We start from the raw sequence: 24,589 nt of genomic DNA on the forward strand, positions 1-24,589 counted from the left end.
TCACATTAATGTATTTTGGGCTGTTAAAATTGTCCCATAGCTCATGGATACTCCATTCATGTTATTTTTCAATACTTTTCATCTGTGATACCTTTTGATTAGTTAACAAGTATTCAAGTTCACAAAGCTTTTCTTCTGTAATACCTAATCTTCTCCACATCCTATTTAGTGCATTTTCTTTATCAAAATTTTAATTTTTCTTCTCCAAGTTTGATTTGTACTTTGCAATTTTGTCTATGTGTCTACATAAAATGTTCAGTCTTTTCTCTAGCTTCTTGAAAAAATGAAATAGTCATAACTGCCTTAATATCCCCATCTGTGATAAGTTTCAGTTGATTGTATTCACTCCTCAAGATAGTCTATTCTCCTGCTTCTTTGTAGGCTTGGTAATTTTTTTGTTTGTTTGTTTTTAATTTCATTGGGTACTAGAACTTATCAATTTTCATTGTCTAATGCTGAATATTTTTGTATTCCTTTAAATATTCTTGAACATTCTATAGATATAGAATGAAACTAAGTTACTTTCAAACAGTTTAAGGGGGGGGCTTGTTTTTAAGCTTTTTCAGGTGAGAACTAAGAAGCAATTAATTTAGGATTGTAGCAGAACCTCTTTTTGTTCTATACCTGATGCCCCATGTATTATGTGGTTAGTCTTGCTGGCTTCCAGGGAGAGGCAGTTTCCCCCGTCCTGTGTGCGTCCAGAACTGTTCCCTCCGATCCTTGTCAGTGGTTCTGTCCTGGCCTCTGGATTTTCCTCCCGTGTATGTGCTGGTCAGTCCTGAGTGCAGGACTTGAGTGGGGCCCTGGGCAGGTCTCCTGGGCTCGTGGGCTCAGCCCCCTCCCCATTCTCATCCCCTCTGTCCTCAGCCCCAGAGTTCCGTGCCTGGGCTCCTGCATCTTACCTGGAAGCATCTCCAGGAGGTAACTGGAGGGCAAACCAAGGCACCATCACAGCACATCAGAGTACAGTTATCACATTATTGGCATTTTATTAAATTGTTTACATCATTCTAATGTGACTAACTTAAAAATTAATTTCCTTAGTTGAGAAGAAATCTGTTTAGAATAAGCATTAACCAAACTCAACGTAAAAATACTCAACTGAATTAATGGTTAGAGTTCTTGAACATTTCCCAAAAATGTCCAGGTTTATGTGTCCAAAAGTGCCTGTCCCCGAGGCTTGTGCCCGTTTCCACAAGCCCCTCTGCTCGCTGACCTCCTTTGTCCTGTGCAGGCGGCTTGGCCAGCGGCCGGTGGGGCTTCCTGGGCTGCCTCTGCTGCCTGCAGCTGAACGGGCGGGCGCTGGACCTCGAGGAGGGTGCCCATCTCACCCCGGGGGTGGAGCCCGGCTGTCCAGGCCACTGCAGCACCTATGGACACTTGTGCTGCCACAGGGGGCGATGCCGCGGGAGGTGCCGCGGGTTTCTCTGTTGAGTGTGACCTCTCGGCCTATGTAGGCCCCTTCTGCGCAGATGGTGAGTGCAGGGGAGAGGAGAGGGGGGGCATGTGAGGGGATTGTGGGGGAAGGGAGTAGGGGAGGAGAGGGTGGGTGGAGGTGAGGGTAGGGAAGGTGAGTGGAGGGGGAGGGTGGGGGAGGGGAGAGGGAGAGGAGGGGGAGGGGAGTGGAGGGGAGGTAAGGGTGGGGGTGTGAGGGCAGGGGAGATAAGTGGAGGAGAGGGGAGTAGAGGGGAGGGGGGAGGGGAGCAGGGGGAGATGAGGGTGGGGGGAGGTGAGGGTGGGGGGAGGTGAGGGTGGGGAAGGTGAGTGGAGGGGAGGAAGGAGGAGAGGGGGGTGGGTGGGGGAGTGGAGGAGAGGTGAGGGTGGGGGTATGAGGGCAGGGGAGATAAGTGGAGGAGAGGGGAGTAGAGGGGAGGGGGAGGGGAGCAGGGGGATGTGAGGGCAGGAGAGGTTAGGGGAGGGAGAGGAGGGCAGGGGAGGGGAGTGTGGGGGCCTGAGTGCAGGGGAAAGTGAGGGCAGGGGAGGTGAGGGCGAGGGGCCTGAGTGCAGGAACCCTGTAGCCACAGCTGGCCCAGCTTGTCTGGAAACATGGAGTGGGACTCAGTGGCTCTTTGATGCAGCACTTCGGCTCCTAAATCCCCTTTAGGATGGATTTAATCTTATTAGGAAGTGCTGGAGTCTGTGCAAGCCAAAGCCGCCCCTCTGGTATCTGGAGGGACCTGGCCCCTTGCTCTGTGAAGCTGCCCTAAGGCCTTTGTCTCTTTCGATATTACATTAGTTGTCTTTATTATCTAAAGTAATAGCCTCTAGTAATAAAGAAGAATTTTCCAAAATGTGTTCTCAATGGTATAAAATTAATAAATTTTCCATTAAACATTGAGTCAGACTAAAACAGAGACCTTCAAAAACCTTTATATGCAGAATTGTCAGTGATCTTTGGTGAGAGTTAAATGGTAGAATATCTTTCGTTCTCTCTCATTCTGAGAAGTCACAGCGATGCTTTGAAAAGGCAGAGGGGGCGACTGTAGGATCAGACTTCTAAGGATGTACTTATGAGCTTCATAGATGCTCACAGAAACAGCATCAAACAAAGCAAACTTCAGCACCTGCATTTGGGAGTCTTTGGGCTGTACTATTTTGCCACTAAAGTCCGCTGCTCTTTGGAGTACAAAATTAGGTATGGATTGATCAGCACTTGACTTTCAAAACACTTAATGGGAATTAACTGCTGAGAAGTGGTAAGAATGTGATCATAAAAACTATACTTGATGGTAAGGCTGTGATGGCGAATGATGGTTTTCTGTCACCATTCCAAGACATTTTTCACCTGTACAGGTGAAATCCAACTGTGCCAAGGAGGGTTCTGATAATGGCAGAATGATGTGGCCATATAAACCCACCCCTTCCCCACAAATGACAATAAACAGAACTGGAACCCAAAGTAGAAACTGAGGGAAAGCAGTGAAAAGATCCAGATCGCCATGTCCTCTTGGAACTGAGCTGCATGAGAGATCTGCAGAGCCAGGCGTTGGCGGATGTGACAGTGTGGTCGGAGGCTCGGCCACTGAGCCCTTGGGCCGGGGGTGCAGAGGGCAGCGCGGAGAGCCCAGACAGCTCTGTGTTCAGGTGTGGGCCCTTTAGCTCCAAGAACCCCAGGGTGGACGTGCCGGTGGAGCGTGGTTTCTGCCCTAATCCTTTGCTGAACCCTGAGTTCTCCAAGCCCGGGAGGACACCGAGGGCCAGGCCCCAGCACAGAAACCAGCATTTCCACTGCCCACTGGAGCAAACACGAGGACAAGGAGGAGAACCAACAGAATTAACTGCATTTGCAATGAGGTATCGACAATGTCCATTCCTCAATAGAAAGCACCACACGTGCGAAAAATCAGGGTATGTGGTCCTCATTCAGGAATAAAAATACCGTACAAGAGGAACTGACTCTGAGCAGATCCATTTGAGGTTTCAGCAAAGATATGGAGTCACGTTCAGATGCTCAATCAAAGGAAATAATGTTCAGAGAAATAGAATTCTAGGGCTGAAAAAGACAACTAGGGAAATTTTAAATTATACCTATAACAACAAAAACTGAGAGTCAGTGTGCATGAAGACAGAGCAAATATAACTGACCCAGGGTGAAGCCTTGAAAAGACTGGAGAAAATGCGTGAGTTGAGAGGCTCAGAGTCTTATGGACAATATCAGTTAGATAATTCACTTCTAAGCAATCCATGTGTTAAAGAAGAACTCATAAGTAAAACTAGAAAGAATTTTAATTGAATGATAATGAAAAACACACCATATCAAAACTGTAGTGGTAATGCTATTGCAGTATTTACAGGGAAATTAGGACTTTAAATTCCATTATTAGAAAAGGATAAAGGTGTAAAATCAATGATACAAGCTTCTCATTTTGAAACCAAGAAAAGAATAACAAAATAAAACTCAAAGAAAGTAAAATAAAATAAATTATAAAAGATAAGAGCAGAAATAATTGAAATAGAAAACAAAGGAGAAAATCAATGTAATTAAAGTTGGTCAGGGAAGATATCAATAAAATTCATAAATTTAAAAACTCTCAAGTTAAAAACATGGAGGACACAAATTACAAATATCAGGAATAAAAGATGTGACTCCAAAGCAGGTGCTACAAACATCAAAATAACAACAAAGTGCCTTTATGAACAGCATATGACAATAAAGTTTACAATTTATATGACATGGACATATCGCCTGAAAAATGCAATTTACAAAAACTGACAAAAAATAAATGCAAATTTCAATAACTGTTAATTAAAAAGTTAAATTTCTAATTAAAACATTTCCACCATGAAAACTCCAGGTTCGAATGGCTTCACTGATGATTTCTATAACACATCTAAGAAAAAAAAAAATTAGCCCTACACTAGCTACTTAAGAATAGAGATGAGGGGAGCCTGCTTTCTAATGCATTATATGAATCCGCTTTTGCTCTGATGCTGAAATATAACAAAGACCTTACAAGAAACAAGCAAACAAAAAATCCCAGGACTATATCTTTTGACTACTGACCCCCAAATAGTTAACAAACTGTTAGCAAATTAAATTCAATAATTAGAAAAAAAGTAATAGATCATGAAAATGGAACTATAATATCAATCTAATTTTGTAAAATATTTCCATGAAATTCACTATATTAACAGAATAAAAGAGAAAAAAATAATCCTCTCAGTTTATCGGGAAAATGCATTTGACAATATTCAGCATGAAAACTGGGAATGTAAGGTGTCTTCTTCAACCCGGTAAAGCACATCAACCACTGTATTGATGGTGAGAGACTGGGGGCTTGGATGCTTTCCCTCTTAATTGGGAACAAGACCAATGCCCTGTCCCACCGTTTCTTTTCACCCTGCTAGCGATCTTATCCAGTGGAATAAGACAAGAGAGAGTTTACTTCCCTCATGCAAATGAAGAAAAAAAAAAACTCTCTTAATCACAGAAGATGTGATCACCTATAGGGAAAATCCTTTTAATTTATAAAAACTTACTAGAAGTAATGAAAGAACTTAGTAGGGTCAATATGCAAAAATCAATTGACTTTCTATATGCTAGTTACATATGAATAGAAAACAATTAAAATACAATTATATTTACAACCTAATCTGAAAATGCAAACTATTCACAGAAAAATTGAGAAAAATATATGTAAGATATCTAAATTAAATCTGAAAAAATTAACATCTAAGTAAATGTAGGAATATATCATATTCATGAACTGGAAGATTCTTACTGTTACTCTATCAATTCTTCCAATATTGATTTAAAGATTCAATGAACGCCATTAAAATCTTAGTGATTTTTTAATTTTTAGTAGAAATTTCCAAGCTAATTCTAAATTTTATAGAGAAATGTATGAGGACCTTGTATTCCCAAAGCAAATTTTATATAAAAAGCAAGTTAGCAATGGAAAAGAGTAATGAGACATAGATGGACTCCTACATCTATGGTCAACTGGCTTTCTGCAAAGGTGCTAAGACCATTCAAGGGGGAAAAGAAAGTCTTTTCAGCAACTGGTTCTGGATTACCTGGACATCCAAGTGGAAAAAATGTTTATAACTTGACAATTTACTCATACCACGTACAAATATTACATTGAAATGGATAATAGGCATACATACTAAAACTAAAATGATAGAAATTCTAGTAGAAAATATAGGAGAAAAACCTCTGTTACCTTAGAAAGACAAAGGTATTAGAACACAAAAATATAAATCATAAAATAATGAATTGAAATCCATCAAAATTAAGGAGTTTTATTTTTCTTATGTTAGAAGCCAAAATCGTGCTGTGGGTGAAGAGGAAACAGCCCTCTGTCCTGAGAGTGGTTTGTAGGGTGCAGCGGCGTGCGAACCTTCTGTGCAATGGGGATATGTGGGTCCAGGGATTACACAGACCAGCGGCTCTCACCGCCTCCCGTGCACACACGTCTGCATACACATGAGAATTCCTCTTGTTTGGGCTACAAGGACACTCAAACTGTTTAGGGAAGCAGGGTCAGCCTCCTGGGCCCCTGCTGGGAGACGATGACCAGATTATGCGGTGCGGTCAGCTCAGCATTCCATTTCCAGTGGGCAGTAAAATAAACAAGAAATGAGAGAACTGGGTGCTGCTCTGCCGTGGGGAGGGAGACCCCTGACCTCTGACCATTCCTGCTCCTGAGGAGGACGGCAGATGCTCCCGCCATAGGCTACAATGGAGGGATTTGAAGAACCGAAGTAGAAGACGAAGCCTGTGACCGCCAGGTCGTTAGGTTATTGCCTCCAACCAATAAAGCACATATTGAGCTTGAAATTATGACATTATACTGAAGAACAGACATTTATAGCTTTAAGATATTTTGAGAATTATCCTGGTGTTTTCATTTACTAACTGTGTTTTTCATTTTGAGATGTATAGATATTGGTTATAATATTCTCTGCTCTTAGTGATTAAAATTTCCTGAAATTTAATCTAAATGTCTACAGACATACTTAATAGAGACCCCTAATCCTTTTAATATAAAAATATTATTTCAGAGATTTCTGCATATTTTGGAACTGGCTCCTCTGTGACTTACAATTTTCAAGAATATTATTCCTTAAATACCAACTCCAGTTCCCACGCCACCACACCCTATGGGGACACGACCCTAGCCAGGGAGAGGCTCGCGTTCAGTTTCCATACCGTGCAGACCCCGAGCATGCTGCTTTATGTGGCCTCCTTCTACAAGGAATACCTCTCAGTCATCCTTGCCAAAAATGGTGAGTATCATTTTATGTCAGAAAAGTAAATTTTATCATTAGAATTGTAGTAATATGAGGTTTTTAGTGTTTAAGCCTCTCAAACTACAAACAAGGAGAAAATGCATGCTCACTTAGTGTAATTTTGGTTGTATCTGTTTTATTTTTCCAGGATTATAAAAATATTATGACAAAATGTTTCATTTAAGTAATTATATGAAGATCCTTTCTGCTATAGTATTTTTGATAAATTTGCATATTTCTTGTAAACAGAATTTTTGTTATCCCTGGAAGCTCTTCATTAGAAGTATAAGGTATCAGTTACATGTGGAAAACATTTCCTCCCCCTTCCAGGCAAGGGGGGAAGAATTGAGGTGGATGCTAACACAGTAAAGTGAGGTAAAAATAGCTGTCCTTGCACACCAAATGAACTGTTTTAACTGCTGAGCTAAATCATGCTGTATCCATCTCAAGAGGAAAAGTGAATTGCAGCTAACTGCACAGCCAGCTCCTCTCTCCATGGCAGTGGAATGAGGCCTTAAACCTTTAAATAGAAAGTCAAGACACCTATTTAGTATCTGGTAATAGGAATTTAGTACAGGCCATCAGACGATTGGGGGCTTGAGGCGAATGTTTGCCAAAGCCAAGTCAGGAGATGCTAAAGTGCAGAACTCTTAAATCCTAGCCCAAAGGCTTCTTCCTGTATCCCACCTCCCACTGCCTGGTGAGGGATGCAAATTCCAGCAATATGACCTCTGGAGTGTGAATGGACTGTCGATGTGTGGCCAGAATTCCAGATATGGCCTTGCCCATTCACATCAAAATCTACCTAGGAATTCTAACCTCTATAGGGATATTTAAGCTTAGGTGTAGATTTCGGGATGTAAACTGCCTAAGCAGTAGGAGAATTTCATTGATATATTGGAAGTTACTCTGGCAAGCACAGTACTTGGCCTCCTAGCTTGTGGATGAGCAAGGAGAATCCATTTTAGAGGTGCATTCGTTTCCCACTGGTCAGAGTTCAGGTCCAAGGCTTCACCAACAGGGAGTACCTGCCACAGGCCTTTGACAGCCACGTAGCAGCTCCACTCTTCATAGGCATGCTGTGTGGAATTCCTCAATTATTCACCTTTCAAAATTTCAGAAGTACACTCAAGGAAAACAAGACTACAGGAACGGGAAGTAGCTTCAGTATTGCTCAAAGCTCCAGAATTTCTTAGTACAATGTTCTTTCAGCAGGAGTGGGTGGAATTTACAATTGACTATGTGCTTAATTTATGTATTTTCTTTTAGAAAATTAAGAGTTGTAGGAAAGAGGTGCTTATTTTCAATAACATTGGTCTTGACCCAAAAATAGCATGATTAGGCTTGGAGATTGGCAGGAGCAAAACTAAAGAACAATTAATTGCTTCAGGGAAGATAATGATTCAGGATATGATAGTGCACCCAAGTGAACAGTGTTGAATAGATGTAAACTGCAAAATGCCATCCCTAGAAACAAATAAATAACAATAAAATTGTAGTATGCAAAAGCAGTTTTAAATGCATTTTATTGAAAATTGTTATTTCTCTATTTTATGGAGTTTGCAGATTAGGTATAAGCTAAATACACATCAAGATCCTGATATGTTTAACTTTAATTTCAAAAACATGGCGATGGGCATCTTCATCATGTGAAGATCAGTAGAGAAGAAGCGCTGGTCTTTGTCGAGGTAATTTCATGTTTGACCAAATAATATTAAAATATAGTTCCCCAGGATGTATGATCTAAAGTAACATTTTTACCATGAAGCATAATAGAACAGGCTCCTTTCAGTGCTATTTTCTCTTGTGTCATGGACAGGAAATCAAATATAATCCAGATAAAGGGAATCTGCCCCATATACTATAAATATTTGACTGCTAAACTTTTCTTCATCTGTTTCTATTTGTTAGGGAAATGTTGTCTAGTTTACCATGGGGTGTTACTGCTAGAATCTTTAAAAGGATTCTGCAACAGGAATCTAAATTAAAATTTGCAAAACTAACCAAATACAGCTGAGGTATTGAAGGGTAAGTGAAATCACTGTCAGTGATTTTGAGGAAAAATATTGTCATACTTGCTCTCTATATGGGAAAAACAGTCCTTGGCTTCATGTTTCATGTATTATTTTTAGATAAACCTAAACACTTTGGACTTGAAAAACCTATTTACATCTTTGGGTGGGTTGTAACAATTATAGATAATTTATATCATCCAGGAAGTAATAGGGGCTGTGAAAAAAAACATGTCAGAGTAAGGAAGCAGACATGGGGTGAACTATCTAAGACAACCTAGGCGCGCCCATGAACTATGTTCCTGCTGTGGAAATATGAGCTCCTTATAACGAGGTTCCTCAGTCCTGTGGTGGCACTGCCAGGTCTTCAGAATCTCTCTGCCTTGTCTGCCTTTGCTTCCTGCCACATTGCTGGTGAACGGTGCCCGCATTGGCATCTGCTTCTTGTGCGGCAGGTGGACCAGGAGCCAAGGAGACGAGCGAGTCTGCTGTCGGGCACAGAGTTCAAGGCCCTCAAGTCCCTGGTGCTGGGCGAGCTTTCAGGCAAGTAGGTGCAGAGCCTTGAACAACAGTAAGAAATCGAACAACTGCCCCTCCCCTCATCCCCTCAGGACCGCCACGGCGCCCCACACGCACCAGAACACCTTCCTCATTTTACGTCCATCACACCGTTAGTGCCAATCCCATAAACTCATGAGAAAAGGCCTCCCACAGGCTGCACGCGCGCACCCCCTTCCAGCAATTCCACACCCCTCCTTCAGCAGCCAAGCACAGTGAACCACAGTGCTTGTGTCACCCCTCAACGCACACCTGAGCCAGAGTGTGGATTAAATGCAGCTGGTCCACAGCCTTCCTGGAGGAAAGGGCAGTTTTAAAAGTGCACTGGCTGTCTTGCTGCCATCGACTGCGCCTTGGGCCGTGGCAGGTCCTGCTGAGCCGTGGTCAGGTCTGGGCCATGTCCACGTGGGATGCCCTCTTCAGAGGCATGGCCTGGAGGTCTCAGCCCCAGGGCCCAGGACGCCTGAGCATAAGGGCACTTGTGCCACCCAAGGAGCAAACGTGCCTCACCCTGCCGGGTCTCCAGGTACTAACATGGAAAGGGGGCCACTTCTTACAGGGTTTGCTTTTTAGTTATGAGTGAACTATATACGTCATGTGTGTCTATAGATCACTTTAGGGAGAATGCTCTTGAAGTTTGTTTCATAATAATAATCCAGTATTTGACACTAATCTGACAATAATCAATTGGATTATAAAAGATTTTCATTTACTTTTTGGTCCTTCATAGTGTTCCTCAAACTCAGAATTCTGTGCAAGTAGATGGATGGGTGGTTGGTCAAATATGAACCATTGAATAGGAAGGTAGTTATATTTTAAGTCTATTAATGTTAATGGACTTTCAAACACTGTGTTGGGCATTAAAATTATGCATTCCTAGTCTTTGATAGGAAAAAAAGTTATGAATTGTAATTATTTACCATGTTGCTTATTGGATAGAAAAAAATACATGAGAAGCAGTGCTTGTACATGGCAAGCTTCACTGAAAATCCAAAGTGGGCCAAATGGTGTTATACAGAGGCCTGCACATCTGCTTTGTGAAGGGAGCACCGTCATTGCTTGCCTTCAGGATAAATACGTAAGCCACAACAACATTCATTTAAAATGATTCTCTTTGGAAAGATGCTTCTAGGATGATTAAAAGTCCAGGCCCTACAACTTAGCAACAGAGAATCAGTTTGCATTTACGCTTGTCCTGAGATTTTCAAGTTTTATTTATGGAAACAAAAGCTGGAGGTGCCATCAAAGAAACGGCAATAGCAACGGCAGCCACAAGAGCAGCATATTTGTTGTGTTTTTTGTTCATAATTGAACAAGTATTGATCAATTGCCCAATACGTGCCAATGACCCAGGCAGGGCCCCTCAGGAAACAGCCCAGATGAAGCGCCTGTGACCACGCAGCTTACACCCCAGTGGGGTCCCCTGGTGGACGTGCAGGTGAACACGAGGGTGTGCAGGCCACCACGCACGATGCAGGACGGGGTGGCCTCCCTGAGAAGGGAGAGGAGAGAAGACACCTGGGAGGCAGGCAGGGCCCTCCTCAGGCCAGCGCTTGGCCTGGACCCCAGTGTGGCTGGAGGGCAGCTGGGCACAGGTGGAGAGAGCGGGCACAGAGGTGGGAGAGGGTCACAGAGGAGGGAGAGGGGACACAGAAGAGAGAGAGGGACATGGAGGAGGGAGAGTGGATACAGAGGAGGGAGGGGGCATAGAGGAGGGGGAGACAGAGGAGGGGGTATGGAGGAGGGAAAGGGGACACAGAGGAGGAAGAGGGGCATAGAGGAGGGAGGGGGCACAGAGGAGGGAGAGTGGGCACAGGTGGGGAGAGCAGGCACAGAGGAGGGAGGGCACAGAGGAGGAAGAGGGGCACAGAGGAAGGAGGGGGAATACAGAGGAGGGAGGAGACACAGAGGAGGGAGAGTGGGCACAGAAGAGAAGGACATGGAGGAGGGAGGTGGCACAGAGAAGGGAGGGGGCATAGAGGAAGGAGGGGGCACAGAGGAGGGAGGGGGCACAGAGGAGGGGGGACAGAGGAGATGGGCACAGAGCAGGAAGGGGCACAGGGGGGAGGGGGCATGGAGGGGGCACAGGTCCCCTGGACCCACAGGCACTGGAGACTGTCAAGGGTCAGCTTCTGCTCATGGGAACCGTGGGGCCCCAGAACGTCACAGTCTGACCGTCCCCGTCAAGGAAGCCGAGCCTGGCTCGGTGTTGGGAAGTGGGGAACGGGGAGAAGGGGGTGCAGTCGGAGGCTGTCACAGTACCCAGGTGAGGGCCAGGGAGGCAGCAAGATCCGGGTGAATTTTATACGCTGAGATGACGGGGTTTTCCTGCAGTGGGGTTGGATGGAGACCACCTGGCCCTCCCTGAAGTAGAGGGGGGAAGGAGCTGCCTCGCCTGGGGGACTGCAGGTGCAGCTGGTTTCGGAGCTGCTGGGCCGGGGCAGGGGTGAGGTGGTGTCTGGGGGAGCTCTGGGTGGGGAGGGGGTTGGAAGCTGGAGAATGCGCAGCTCCGGCTCTGGATGTGCTCCTCCAGCGCTGATGGAGAGCCAGCATGGCCCTACCGTTAGCACATATTTTATTCCATTTTTAAAGCTATGGCATCACATAGGAGCCATGAGATTGTTCAAAAATCCTAAACCGACAAAACCACAAAATCCCTCCCAACGAGGGGCCATCAGGGACCTAGATCCCACGGGGGCAGCTCCGTTGTGGGGCAGACTCGGCCCCAGCTGTTGGTTATTCTCTGCTGCCCGAACAAGGAAGTAATGGACAGTTTTAGACCAGTCCATGTGCTCGGCCCTGGGCAAGGCTGCTGAAGGTTGAAGAGAAGAATTCTGTGAATGGAGCGAAGGAGGCCGTCTTCCATCACTGATTTAAAATCATTCATGGAGGGAAAGGGCTGATCAAGTGCCCTCTGCCCGGTCACTCACAGCAGGTGTTACAGCGGGTGTGGTCCAGCAGCATGGTCCAGCAGGTGTGGTCCAGCGGGTGTGGTTCAGCAGGCATGGTCCGGCAGGTGTGGTCCGGCAGGTGTGGTCCAGTGGGTGTGGTGCAGTGGGTGTGGTCCGGCAGGCATGGTCCAGCAGGCGTGGTCCAGCGGGTGTGGTCCGGTGGGCGTGGTCCTGCAGGTGTGGTCTGCCAGCGCCAAACCCCAATCTAAAGATGCCGCATCTGACACCCTGAGGCTGGAAGATAAACTTTTTCACACAGGTAACAAGCAAGAAGAATTATTTAAAACTTTGACAAGAGATTATTTTAAAATACAATTTATGTTCAAATGCAATGTAAAAATTATTGATAAAAAGACTGGAACAAGGTCTGATATATTGTGTCTTGAACTAAGAAAATGGACTATATTACATAAAGAACAATGACTAAAAATGTATGTATAAAATTAATCATGTATTTCTCCTAAATTAAATGAGTAAAGTACAGGAGAATGGAATTGAATACACTGATATTTTAATTCAAAAATTAGATATTCATTGGTATATTATTCAGACTCTCAAAATACGGTTGAAGTTCAATTTCAGCAATATATTTTAAGCTTGAAGCAATGTGTTTCATGAAATTTTGAATAAAAATTCATTTGCTGTATGCCTGGGGTGTGTGGATTTTTCTAATAGCACTATCTGCATGTTGACAGTTTAAGACCTGCCCTGCCATAAACCTCATAAAATTTCCAAAGCATTTTGTAATCCTAAGAAAACTGAAACTCTGTGCGCAGAGTAGAGTGGTGCCTGAGGGACCTCGTGGCCGAGGCCGGTGGGAAAGGGCTGTGGTTTTGCAGAGACGTTGGCCTGTGCTGAGTGGCTGTGCTTCTCGAGTGACCCCAGCTCCACGGTGCCCCCTCCCCCCCCGGCAGATGGGGTGGGCATCTGCTGCAGATTCTGGACCCAGCGTCCACCTGTCAGGGAAAGCCTGCCCGCCGGCTCTCACAGCCGAGGCGCGCTTGAGATCAGATGATCCCAGTCGTCAGTGCCTGCTCTAGAGGGGGCCGGAATGACCCGGAACTATCTTCAGAACCAAAGTGCGCACTTGAAAGCTCTTCAGAAGGGTAGAAGCTGCCCCTTGCATGCAACATGCAATTCTCACTAGTTGTCAAATAGGAGAGACCACCTCAGAACTGAGCCCGTTGAGAATGTCGACTTCCTGAGGCTCCTGGAATCTGATCGTGTTCTTAAGATTTCCTTCGTAATGTTTTTAAAGTCTGTTTTTATATAAAATGACCTGGGCAGCTCTATGAAAATCACAAGGCAGATGACATGTGTCCTCAGCCACACACTCTACCTGAAAAGCCACTTCTCCAGGGACCACAGCCACTCTCTTGCCCCCTGCCCTTAGCACTGAGCCTGATCTCACAGGAGAGCAGTTCCTAAGCACAGAAGGAAAGTGGACCACAGAGGCAAGCTGGCCCACTTACCTGCCCCTGCATTTATACATCTTTGGGGAAAAAGGGTTTTAAGCTAAAGAAAGAGTGGCACGTTTTATTTTCAGGAGTCAGACACAGGGAAGATAACAGTTTTCCCTGTTTCCTGGCACAATTGTCAGTTTAGCCCCGAAAGCAAGCCAAACACTGGGGTGGGGTAGGGGCGGTGAGAAGCTCCTGTGAACTTTCTTACCTGCCTGGCCCTGGAGGGAGTCTGGACCTGCAGGGGGAGCTGGGGTGAAGCCAGGTGTGTGGATGCCCCTGGATGCTGGAAGCATGAGGTGCCCAGCCTCATGTCTCCAAGGACTCAAGCAGGACCAGGGGGTCTGGGCCACTTTTGCTACCCCAGGTGTGGAGGGGCTGAAGTCCCTGTGGTCTTGGACACTGCTGACCAGCAGGGGTCATCTTGGTGACACACTCACATTGCAAGAAAACAACTCAGTACACAGAGAGACAGAGACAGAAGAGACGGGGAGGGGAGAGAGAAAAGAGAGAGGGAGAGACAGAGAGAAAGAGAGGGAGGGAGGGAAGGAGAGGGAGAGACAGGGAGAGAGGAAAGGGAGAGAGAAGAGAGAGGGAGAGATAGGGAGGGAGGGAGAGGGAGAGACAGGAAAGGGAGAGAAACAAGAGAGAGGGAGAGACAGACGGGGAGAGACAGAGAGAAAGAAGAAAGAAGAGACAGGAGAGAAAGAGGGAGGAAAGGAGGAGAGAAGACACAGGAGAGAGAGAGAGACAGGGAGGGAGAGGGAGACAGAGACAGAGAGGAAGAGACAGAGAAGAGAGAAGAGGAGGGGGGAAGGAGGGAAGGAGAGGGAGAAAGAGAAAGAGGGAGGGAGAGAGGGAGAGAGGAGGTCCAGCATCAACCCCAGAGAGCCCGGCTGTTGGAGGAGCCAGGCACACCTCGGGTAAAACTTGATGAAAGAACATGAGCTTTAGTGGAGCAATGAAACCACCTCTCAGAATTCAGAATAATTTTCCAAACTGAAGCCCAGTAGATGAACTGAAAGAGAGAAGAGACTCGCTGGTCACAGAGCTTCATGCAGAAACAAAGTGTTGCAAAGACAAAGCTTCCCCTGGCACCCAAGGTGTCCCCTGCAGCGGCGGAGGGCATGTGGTCACCTACTGAGGAGGACACAGAGGCGCCCGCCAGCCACGGGTCGTCCCCCCGGGGATTACCTGCAGGCCACGGTGTCGCCACAGCCCCCTTAGGAGGGACATGCTGGGGCAATTCCTCTCCAATTAGAAACAGAGTAGGAGAGACGCGGGAAGATGGGCGGGGAGAGCACAGAGGTGCCAGGGGCCCACTGGGCGGGTGTTGAGTAAAGACGCACCCTGTCGTCTAGAGTTCAGCCTAAGCGGATACTGGAAAACAGAGAACGTGAAGTATAGACACTCAGCCAGGGGCCTTCAAGTGCTTTTTGAGCTGTGTGGAGGCAGATTGAGAGAAAGCTCATTGAACAGGAGGTGGGAGCTGACAGCTTGTTTCCCGTGGCAACGATCAAGGTTCAAACCCGGAAAGCCCTGAGGTCGATGCAGGACTTCAAGGGCCAATGGGTGCGTGTGAGGCCATTTTACTTTTTCAGAAACTTCATTAATGGAAATGAAAAGCACTAATCCCTGTTTCTTTTTCTTTTGAGTGCTTATTATTTAAATTTAAATATTATTTGCAGCGTAATTATAAAACTGAAAAGCAGTGTTTTTCTCTGACCTATTTCCTTCCTGCCACTGCTACAATCCTGTCATTCCAGGATTATTCCTCACATGATTTCAGGGTAGAGAAGCTCCAGTGGTGAAAGCCAGGCGTCCAGCTCCCACTGTCCCTGCGTCCAGAGCACCCCGCGCACCCCGTCCCCGCGCAACCCGCGCCCCTACCCCGCGGCCCCGGACTGGCACCCCGACCCCGCGCTCCTGCCCCACGGCCCTGTCCCGCCGCCCTGTTCCGCGGCCCCGTCCGTGCGCCCCGGCCCCGCGCCCCTGCCCCGCGCGCGTCCCACCCTGCTAACCAGAGCTCTCTGTCGCCCTCAGAGCCCGGCGGCCACGTGGACCCCGAGACGGCGCGGGCCGGCGCGAGCGGCTTCGCGGGCTGCCTGTCGGCGCTGCGGTTCGAGGGCGCGGCCCCGCTGAAGGCAGCGCTGCCTCCCGGGAGCCCCGGGCGCACCAGGGTGCGGGGCCCGGTGGCAGCATCCAGCTGCGCGGCGCAGGCGTGAGACGGCGCGTCGCGGGAGCGCACCCACGCGCGGGCAGGTGGGCGCTGTGGCCTGGGCCGCGCAGGGGCCGTAGCTCCTGGAACCCGCCGTCGAGCCGCCGGCCCTTGCCTCTAAACGGTCCCCAGCGCCGCACGTCCTGTATCTTAGGAGGTAGCTCTGCCCTGGCAGGCACTGGGGAACCCCTCACGTTCCTCCTGTTTTTCTTTCTAGCTTTGTAGAGGATTCGGGACCCGGAGAGGAGGGGCAGCCTGTGGCTGATGCGACCAAGGGCGACTCGGCTGTGATCGGAGGTGACAGCGCGGCTGTGCCACCTTCGTGGACACGGAGGATGTCCACAGAGAGCGCCCACGGTGGGCAGTGCAGCCCCTGGACACGGAGCATTTGGGGCTTATTTTATGATGTAATCTCCCTGAATCCAGCTTATTTGGAGATTGTCAGTATAAGTGATGGTTTCATCAACACACTTGTTAAGGAATTATTGTAAAAAATGCCTAATAATGGAAAAGCCTTAAATTGCACAGCCCGGGGGCCTGGAGCATCTACTTAAGGAAATGGCTTCCTGCCTCCCTGGGATTAGCTCAGCGGCCCTGTCTGCTTACAGATCCACCATGTGAGTGGTTTAGATATTGCGCAGGGCCCTTTTGTTTTTTAAAATAAAATGTTAGGCTTATAGACCAATGATGGCACCGAGGTTATTTTTCAACTGAAGAGGTAAAACCATCATTTTAAAATGAAAGAATTTTTAAAACATAATTTTTCAAAAAGCTGACATAAAAATCCAACCTTCCTTCTCCCTTAGTAGGGTTTTTGAGAAAGCACAATTACATGCTTGGACGCTGGCTGGTCACCTAAACGTTATTCAGCTGCTCTGCTCACGAGACATGACACAACCCTCCTGTGGCTGCCAGCACCACTGAAGCCCTGTCCTCGGCTGTAGCCCTGGACAGCCTCGGCCGTTCTCCCCACTCAGCCGTCACCACCTTGCTGCGAACCCTGGGGACTGTTCAGTGTCACAGATGGGCCCACAGCGTGATGACAGATGCCAGCCTCCTCTGCCTCCTCAGTCCCATAGGCGTGCTTTCCCACAAACAAGCCCAACAAAGGAGAGAGACTGCTCTCGGTCAACTGACTGAGGAGCTCATGTCTGGAAAGATTAGCTACATATGTGCGCTGCCTGTGAAATCAGACATCCAAAATCCAAATGTGCGATGCCCACAAAATTTGACGTGCAATGTCTGTGAAAACAGATGTGCAATGTCCATCAAAGGCCATTTAGTGTGAGGGGAGTTTTCACTGCTCTGCTGTGTCAAAAATAGGAGTCTCCTTATGACAGATTCTTTAAAAAATATCTAATACTTTCTCCTTCAGCACATCCAAACATGTGGATATGGCGCTGACTGGTGGGAAGAACCAGCATTTGTTCTGCAGAATTTTACACTCTCAGTGGCAATTGTTGCAGGACGTGCCGGGTGGGGCAGTGGTCCCAAGCTTGGTCACGGCTCGTTCTGGTGCCGTCCTCTCCCAGCAGGTCCTGCCAGGTGTCCAACAATGAGAGAAGAGGTACCGTCCAGCTCTGCACTCCCCTTCCACTGCCCCAGCCTTCTCATCTTCACACAATGCATTTTGAAACAGGATGGGCTGCTCTGCCAAGACCCAGCTCAGAGAACGCCAGAATGCCGCAGGGACGCTTGGCTTCCCTGTCGCTGGGTGGCTATGGGGGTGTACATGGCACCCATAGCCAGCTGGCCCTGGAGGGGCACGGCCAGGCTGCCGTCCACATCTTAGGGTTCTTTCTCTGTGTCAAGCACATGATAGTGTAAGGCGGAGAATCGATGCAATGGGGTTTGGAATCCTGGTGAGCTAGAGGCAGGAGAGGGCTTCCCGTGGACGGGCAGGTGGAGGACGGGTGGTGGGGATGGAACGAGACGTGCCGACCAGCACAGTCCACTGCAGCCTCTGCCAAAGGGTACATTCCCCGTGACTGTGGCATGCGCTGGACTGCATGGGTGCCCCACACCCTAGCCACACCATCTCAACGTGATTAGTCAATGGGTGAATTAGTTGTTCTCAACCACCACCATCCTGCCACGAGCAGCCACAAACTAGAAGAAAAACTGCTCCCCGTGGCTGCCGTTCTCCTGCCCCAGCCAATGTCAAGGTGACCGTGTTTTATATCCAAAGCCAGATAGTGCATTATTGCAATTGAGAACAGACCTTAACGTCAGGGCTGGGAGAGCACGCGCTCTCGAGCACTCACCTCCAGTGAGAGGCTGAAATGATTATGACCACCCCATTGTTTGTTCTGAGGTGAAAGGCCAAGTTCAGTGCTCACTCCGACTAAAGCACAGGAGGCTGTAGCATGTTTGTGCTGGATGTACAGGAGCCGGTGAACCCCTGCCTGGCGGGAGTGCCGGCAGTGAGCCCCTGCCTGGTGTGAACGCCGGTGGCCCAAATGCTTCTCTATCTGCTCAGTTTGCTGCAGCGCGCCCATCCCAGCAGGCTGGTCCTAACTAGCCCAGTCTGAGCTCTGAGTCTGCGGGACACCACAGCTTTGCAATCCTCCTCCACGTTGTTGGAAGAGACCTGACACTGCAGGACACACCGTCTCCTCCATGACTTGAGAAATCCCTGTGCTGTCTGACGTTCATGAATTGGAATATAAATCTACACCTGCATTAATCATCCTTAAATGTATAAAACTTGGAGACCACATTTTCAAGTGCATTTCTTAATATTCTGGAACTTATTTTTGATATTTTATTTTCTCTGGTGCAATAGCTCGAGTAAACATTTTGCTATAATATAACTCAGCATTTTTCAAACCTGGATATACACAGATATCACTGAATAGCTTTTTAAAGTTACTAGTCCTCCCATCCAGAGATTTTGGTTAAATTTATCTAATGTGCAGACAAAGTTGAGAACCACAGGTATTGGTTTCAATTATCAAAATATTTACAATTGGAGATTTCAAATAATCTGGATTCTGTAGAATTCCATGTTCCATATGTTCGTTCCTACAGTATATTTAGCAATAGGAGCTAGTCATACATGTCTAGTTATTAATCCCATATTAGTGTAATTTACTGTGCTGTACCCAAATTATTTTTAAAAATTCATGAAAATACATACATTTAGATTCCTTAAAATATATCGAAAGCTTAGTGGAAGCATGGTTCAATTTATCCTCTCACGACGATTTGGCCACATCTGCTTCTCCATGCACACATGTGGTCTGGGGTTGTGTGTGTGTCTAGGGGCATTAAATGGAATCCTGTCATGATTCGCCTTTGGAGAAAGGCGTGCAGGAGAGGTGAACGTGCTATGCCAATGGACTCAGGGGTAAACCAATGTCACAGCATCGCTGGACCTAGGCATTCCCAATGTTTTGTTGTTCCCAGTGTGGGGTAGGTAGAGACAATTTCATCTAGACTCTCTGGGCAGTGGCGCAGGCCACGCATCTGCCTGCACGTGCCACCACCTGTGTTCTGATGTCTCCCTTCTCTTCCCACCAGGTGCCATCGCCACGGTGGCGGTCATCTTGCTTTGCTTCGCTGCCATAGCCATTGGCTTCTATCAGCAGAAGAACTTGTACAAAAGCAAGGAGGCAAATAGGCCAGAGAACAAAGGCTGTGCCGAGGCCGTGCCAGAGTGCGAGCCCCACTTGCAGCGCCCAGTTGGCGAGAATCAGGAGTACTTCTTCTGACGGGTGCGGTGGCTTTGAGTCTTCTTTCTGCTTCTTGCCATGCCTGGCCCTCCACCACCACAAAGCACCCTTGGTACACGGCAGATGACGGCGCCATTGGGGGGCCCCACCGCACCATTCGTGCCGTGTGTATCTGAAACCACGATGCGTATCATCAGGGCCCTTGCTAGTTTCTGGCACGCCAACGCAGCTGTAAATGGAGTTGAACGACTTCATGACTGGGTTTTGAAAGGAAACATGCTACGAAGCTCTGAGTCAGAGTCAGGCATGAGCCTTCGCTGCACTCGCACACGCGGGCTGTGCTGTGGGACCTGTTTCCCTAGAACTGACTATACTTCCTAGTCATGTTTTTTGGACAGAACCTCTGCCACGAGCCGCAGCCGAGTGGCTGAAAACGAGCAGCCCTCTGCTTTCCTGCACTGCGGAGGCCAGCCCTAACTGGGAAGACTTTCATTTGTCGGTTGGTTGGTGTTTTATTTATTTACTCTTCCTGCTTGAATGCACATAATCATTTTGGATAGATCGAGTACTAAATGCCAGCTTTCAACTAGGAAACTACAAATTCTTAGGTAGCAGCGTTCCACTGGTGCACAGCTCACAAGGATGTGGTGTTTTGCCTTTTTCCTTCATCTGGTCATCAGGGTCTATTGCTGATGCTCAGTGCTCCCTCACAACATCACTCTCACAGAGATGTTTAAAGCTAGACTTGCAGTGCAGTTAGAACCATGAAATTTTCTTATGACCAGTGTAGTTTTATTTGCATCTGCAGTGCCTGAATGATACATATCAGTACATTTATTTCCCTAAAAACCTTGGGTGATTATGTTTTCTTTTTAGCGATCAATTCTTTTGTTTTTTGTTGGTTGTGTATTTTCCCTAGTGGACCTGCCAAGTGTTCCTCACTATCCTGAGTCTATTCCGTGCAGCTGCCTTCTCACATGTTAGAAAACTCACTGTGCATTGAATCGCATTTCCTTTCCAAATGTTGAGCTGCTTCCCTTGCATGTCAACTGCTCACAATGTTGAACTTTGACCTGCAACTGTATCCCCACCTGAAAACCAGAGCAGTCTCCAAATCCCTTATTCTAGCCCCAATTCCAGGATGTCGGTGTCAGGTTCTCAAGGAGCTCCCAAACCAATGTTTTTGGGTACAGACCGGGAGAGCAGAGGCTGACGGGAAACACTGGAGGTGGCCCGCAGCTCCTGCCAGAGCCTCCCTGGGTCCCAAGGTACCTGACCGAGCCCCCCTGTGCACCCCTCACCATGGGCTGCTGCAGGGAGTTCCATAGAGAAATACAGGAATTCCACGTTACTACTTCCGGTCAATTTCACAGCCGCTTTTCTGTGTTTCTTATGGGTTGGAAACCACATTGCCTCTGTCTTTATTCACTGTTAGAATTGCTGTCAGAGTGGATGTGGCTCAAGCCATTGAGCACCCACCTCCCACATGGGAGGTCCCAGGTTTGGTTCCCGGTGCCTCCTGAAAAAGCAAAATCAAACAAGAAAAATAAATTTAAAAACCAACTCAGGGAAGCCAACATGGCTCAGTGGCTACCTGCATACAAGGTCCCAGGTTCAATTCCTGTTGCCTGGTACCACAAAAAAAAGAAAGAAAGAAATGCTGCCAGTCTTATAATGCCTGGGCAATCTTGATTTTCTTTTTCCTGTAAATCTAATCCAGTAACTTAAGGAGGACAAGTCTTTTGAATCATTTGTATATTTTCTCCCAAAGACTTGTAATAGCTAGAGACAGATCCAAGAGAGCGATGGTAGGTTTGATTCACGGCACATTGTGCAGTCACGCTGGCTTCACAGCAGCTGTTCCAGGGCTTGCTTTGGCCCTGGAAGGGCTCCTGGAGCTGTCAGGGGGGTGGGCCAAGAGGGCCCAGTGCCTGCTGTCTGCCCTCCACAAGACGCCGCAGTGGTGGCATCATCGCACACCCACCGTCCTTCCTTGATTTGACAATTTTAGCTTCTTGTTCATAATAAAACAGAATTTGGGGGATGAAGTAAGAGAATTTATGTAACATTTAAAATTTATGAAATGAGCATTTCATATCAGTAAAAAAGACATGTAGACCTATGCGTTCTGTCCTGTTGTGTGTGTTACTTTATACCTCATGGACTAGCCTAGGATTTCTACTATTTGCAGACTAGTAACTGGTGCTGCAGTTACCAAGGTAAATAATGGCCCAAATTAACAGTGAAAGGGAAGTTATTAATACCTATGGATTGCTACAAGTAAAGCAGCCTGTGATTGTAAATATTTTATAGAGTGGAGCCCTTTGAGCCTGAGAACTGTCCCTATGCCATCAGCAGTGGACAGAGCCATCCGTGGGTGTCTTCCTCTTGTGAGTGCCCAGTGCTGCCTGGGGAGGCGCAGGTGTGCCCATCAGGGAGGGAAAAGCCAGGGACACACAAGGGCTGCCCTGACCAAATGCCAATGGCTGACGGATGCGGCGTAGGTGTGAAGCCCAAGCTTTCCTTTTCCTAACGCGGGTGGCGTGCTCTGGGTTCTCAGGGGCAGCTGCCCCTTGAGCGGGTGTGGTCAGAGGCGTGGTCCTCCAGGCCATCTCAGAGGCCATCTCGCCCATCCCCTGGCTGGGACTTGCCTCTGCATCTCTTGAGAGGAGGACCACAGGGGCTGGCCCTTGTCACAGCCATGAAGGGAAGACGTCGTGGCCTGGAGGGTGCTTAGACCTTTTATAATCCAATACAATCTTAGGAATGAGAGACCAGTACACATACTTCTCCAAGCAGCCAGTGCTAGTAGGTGGGAAAGCAGCACGGGCTCCAGCCACCCTTCCTGGCCCCACCAGGCACCCAATGCACCAGCTGTGCACAGCTGGCCCTCAGTACATAATTGTGGAGGAGAGGAACCTGGGTCGGGCCTGTGGTCTGAGCTGACCCATGATGACGCATCTTCCTGCGTCATTCCCGCCAAGCCTCAGCCAAGGACCGCTGGCTTTCATAAACAAGTATGTGTTACCACCCAGCTCTCCAATCGCTCCATCACCTACCATCTCTCTATCATCTAACTAACTTCAATATTTTTAGGTTATTCTAAGAAGTAAACATGTCAGCTTTGATTACACAGCTTAGTCACCAAATATATTCGAGAGAAAGGAAGAACGAAATGGACTCGCCCTAAATAAAGTATGTTTCATTGTTTTGCTGCTTAAAGCCGTGTTCTCCAGCCCATGGACAAAAGCGCATGCCCAGCCCTGCCCAGCACCCTGGCTTTCTGCTTTCCCTAGGGATGTGGGGAGTGTGGAGATGGCACTGAGGCTGTTCACGGCATGTTGGGGCATGGGTGGGTGTGAGCTCGCGCATGTGCAAGAGGAACAGGAGAGCACAAGGACCCAGAGAGTCTCCGTGTTGTCAGTGACTGGCCCTCGGGCTACAGAGGCACGCGTGGAAAGTCAGCACTTTAGGTAAGAACACGCATCTGCCTTGCTGCAGTGCCCCTGGCACCAACCCAGAGCTGCGCACTCAGCCCTCCCTCCCCTCGCCCACCCTTCCCTTTCCACCATCGCCAGGAGTGGGCGACGACCCTCCTTCCTGGGGGCCCCTCGGTGTGCAGACAACATGTGAAGACCTGTGCAGGCCTTGGTATCGGCCCAGGGCTCCACGGACGAGGCCAGTCCACAAGGGCTTTTCCAGGCTTAAGGTGCCACTGAATCACCTGAAAATGGGTGGCAAAGATTGAACTATCATGTAATCTGCCATGGAATGATGTGTAGAAGAAAGGCTTTTAAAAGTATTTCAGAAGAACCAGCAAGATTATGACAGAGTAAGGAGCTCCTAGAGTCAGCTCCTACCACAGGGCAAGTAGGAAACACCCAGAGCTCTCTGGAGCTGCTGAAGCACCTATTTGGGGGCTCCAGGAGACCAGAAGAGTATCTTGCAGTGTCCTTGAAGGAGTAGAAGGAGGAGACTTCCCATCTACAGAGAAGACTCAAGAGTAGATTGCTCCATGCCCCAGAGGCTGGTGCCCATCCTCCCCTGGAGGCACAAGCTGCCTCAAGAGCTGTTCCATGGCTGGAATTGGAAGCTCCACTTCCCCAAAACAGGGGCAGAAGAGATGGTTGGGCACCAACTTCTGCTACTGATGAGTAAACTTAGCAGGCTAAACTATAATCCTGAGGAATGCAGACTTAGCCCAGTGGATAGGGTATCCGCCTACCACATGGGAGGTCTGCAGTTCAAACCCCAGGACTCCTTGACCCATGTGGAGCTGGCCCACATGCATGCTGATGCGCACAAGGAATGCCATGCCATGCAGGGGTGTCCCTGCATAGGGGAGCCCCATGCCAAGGAGTGCACCCCATAAGGAGAGCCACCCAGTGCGAAAGAAAGTTCAGCCTGTCCAGGAGGGGTGCTGCACAAACAGAGCTGACACATAAGATGACATAACCAAAAGAAACACAGATTCCCATGCCGCTGATAACAACAGAAGCAGACAAAGAAGAACACGCAGCAAATGGACACAGAGAGCAAACAGGATTGTGGGGGAAGGGGAGAGAAATAAATAAAATAAACAAATAAATAAAAATAAAGCACAATCCTGAGAACAGCTGAAGTTTGAGCTGGTCCAAGCCAGAAGGAGGCCAGAAGCCACCATTTTAACTCAGTGCTCAGCATGAGGGGAAGCAGGTTAGACTGAGAATCCCAGTGCAGATGGGGACTGGCTTCTTTATCTAGATCGGACTGCAGCACCAGCCTAGGCCCCAGTGACACTCCCAGCAGAATGAACTGCGGGGACCTGCGCCGGCATCTCCGGGAAATTACTGGCCAAGCCATGGAAGCCGGTGATTATTCTTCTTTGGTAGCATGAGCCACCCCAGGAATTATATTCTGTTGTTGAAATTGGAAGCTCCATTTCCCAGAAACAGGGGAGAAGGAGAAGGTTGACTGCTGATTTCTACTACTGATTGGTAGA

The 24,589-nt window shown here is 47.8% G+C and overlaps 1 protein-coding gene across 1 annotated transcript in view; it reads left to right on the top strand.

The window, feature by feature from the left end:
• Window positions 1-19,647, top strand: part of LOC111760663 (contactin-associated protein-like 4) — a 58,355-nt gene extending 38,708 nt beyond the window's left edge. Inside the window, 9 exon segments of the mRNA XM_071215558.1 lie at window positions 1,235-1,431; window positions 1,433-1,475; window positions 6,508-6,736; window positions 8,295-8,362; window positions 8,365-8,423; window positions 9,203-9,290; window positions 15,760-15,970; window positions 16,152-16,291; window positions 19,457-19,647. Coding sequence (XP_071071659.1) covers window positions 1,235-1,431; window positions 1,433-1,475; window positions 6,508-6,736; window positions 8,295-8,362; window positions 8,365-8,423; window positions 9,203-9,290; window positions 15,760-15,970; window positions 16,152-16,291; window positions 19,457-19,647 — 1,226 coding nt within the window.
• Window positions 19,648-24,589: the final 4,942 nt, after the last annotated feature.

The sequence above is a fragment of the Dasypus novemcinctus genome, chromosome 6, assembly GCF_030445035.2.
Source record: "Dasypus novemcinctus isolate mDasNov1 chromosome 6, mDasNov1.1.hap2, whole genome shotgun sequence".
Classification (NCBI taxonomy): Eukaryota; Metazoa; Chordata; class Mammalia; order Cingulata; family Dasypodidae; genus Dasypus; species Dasypus novemcinctus.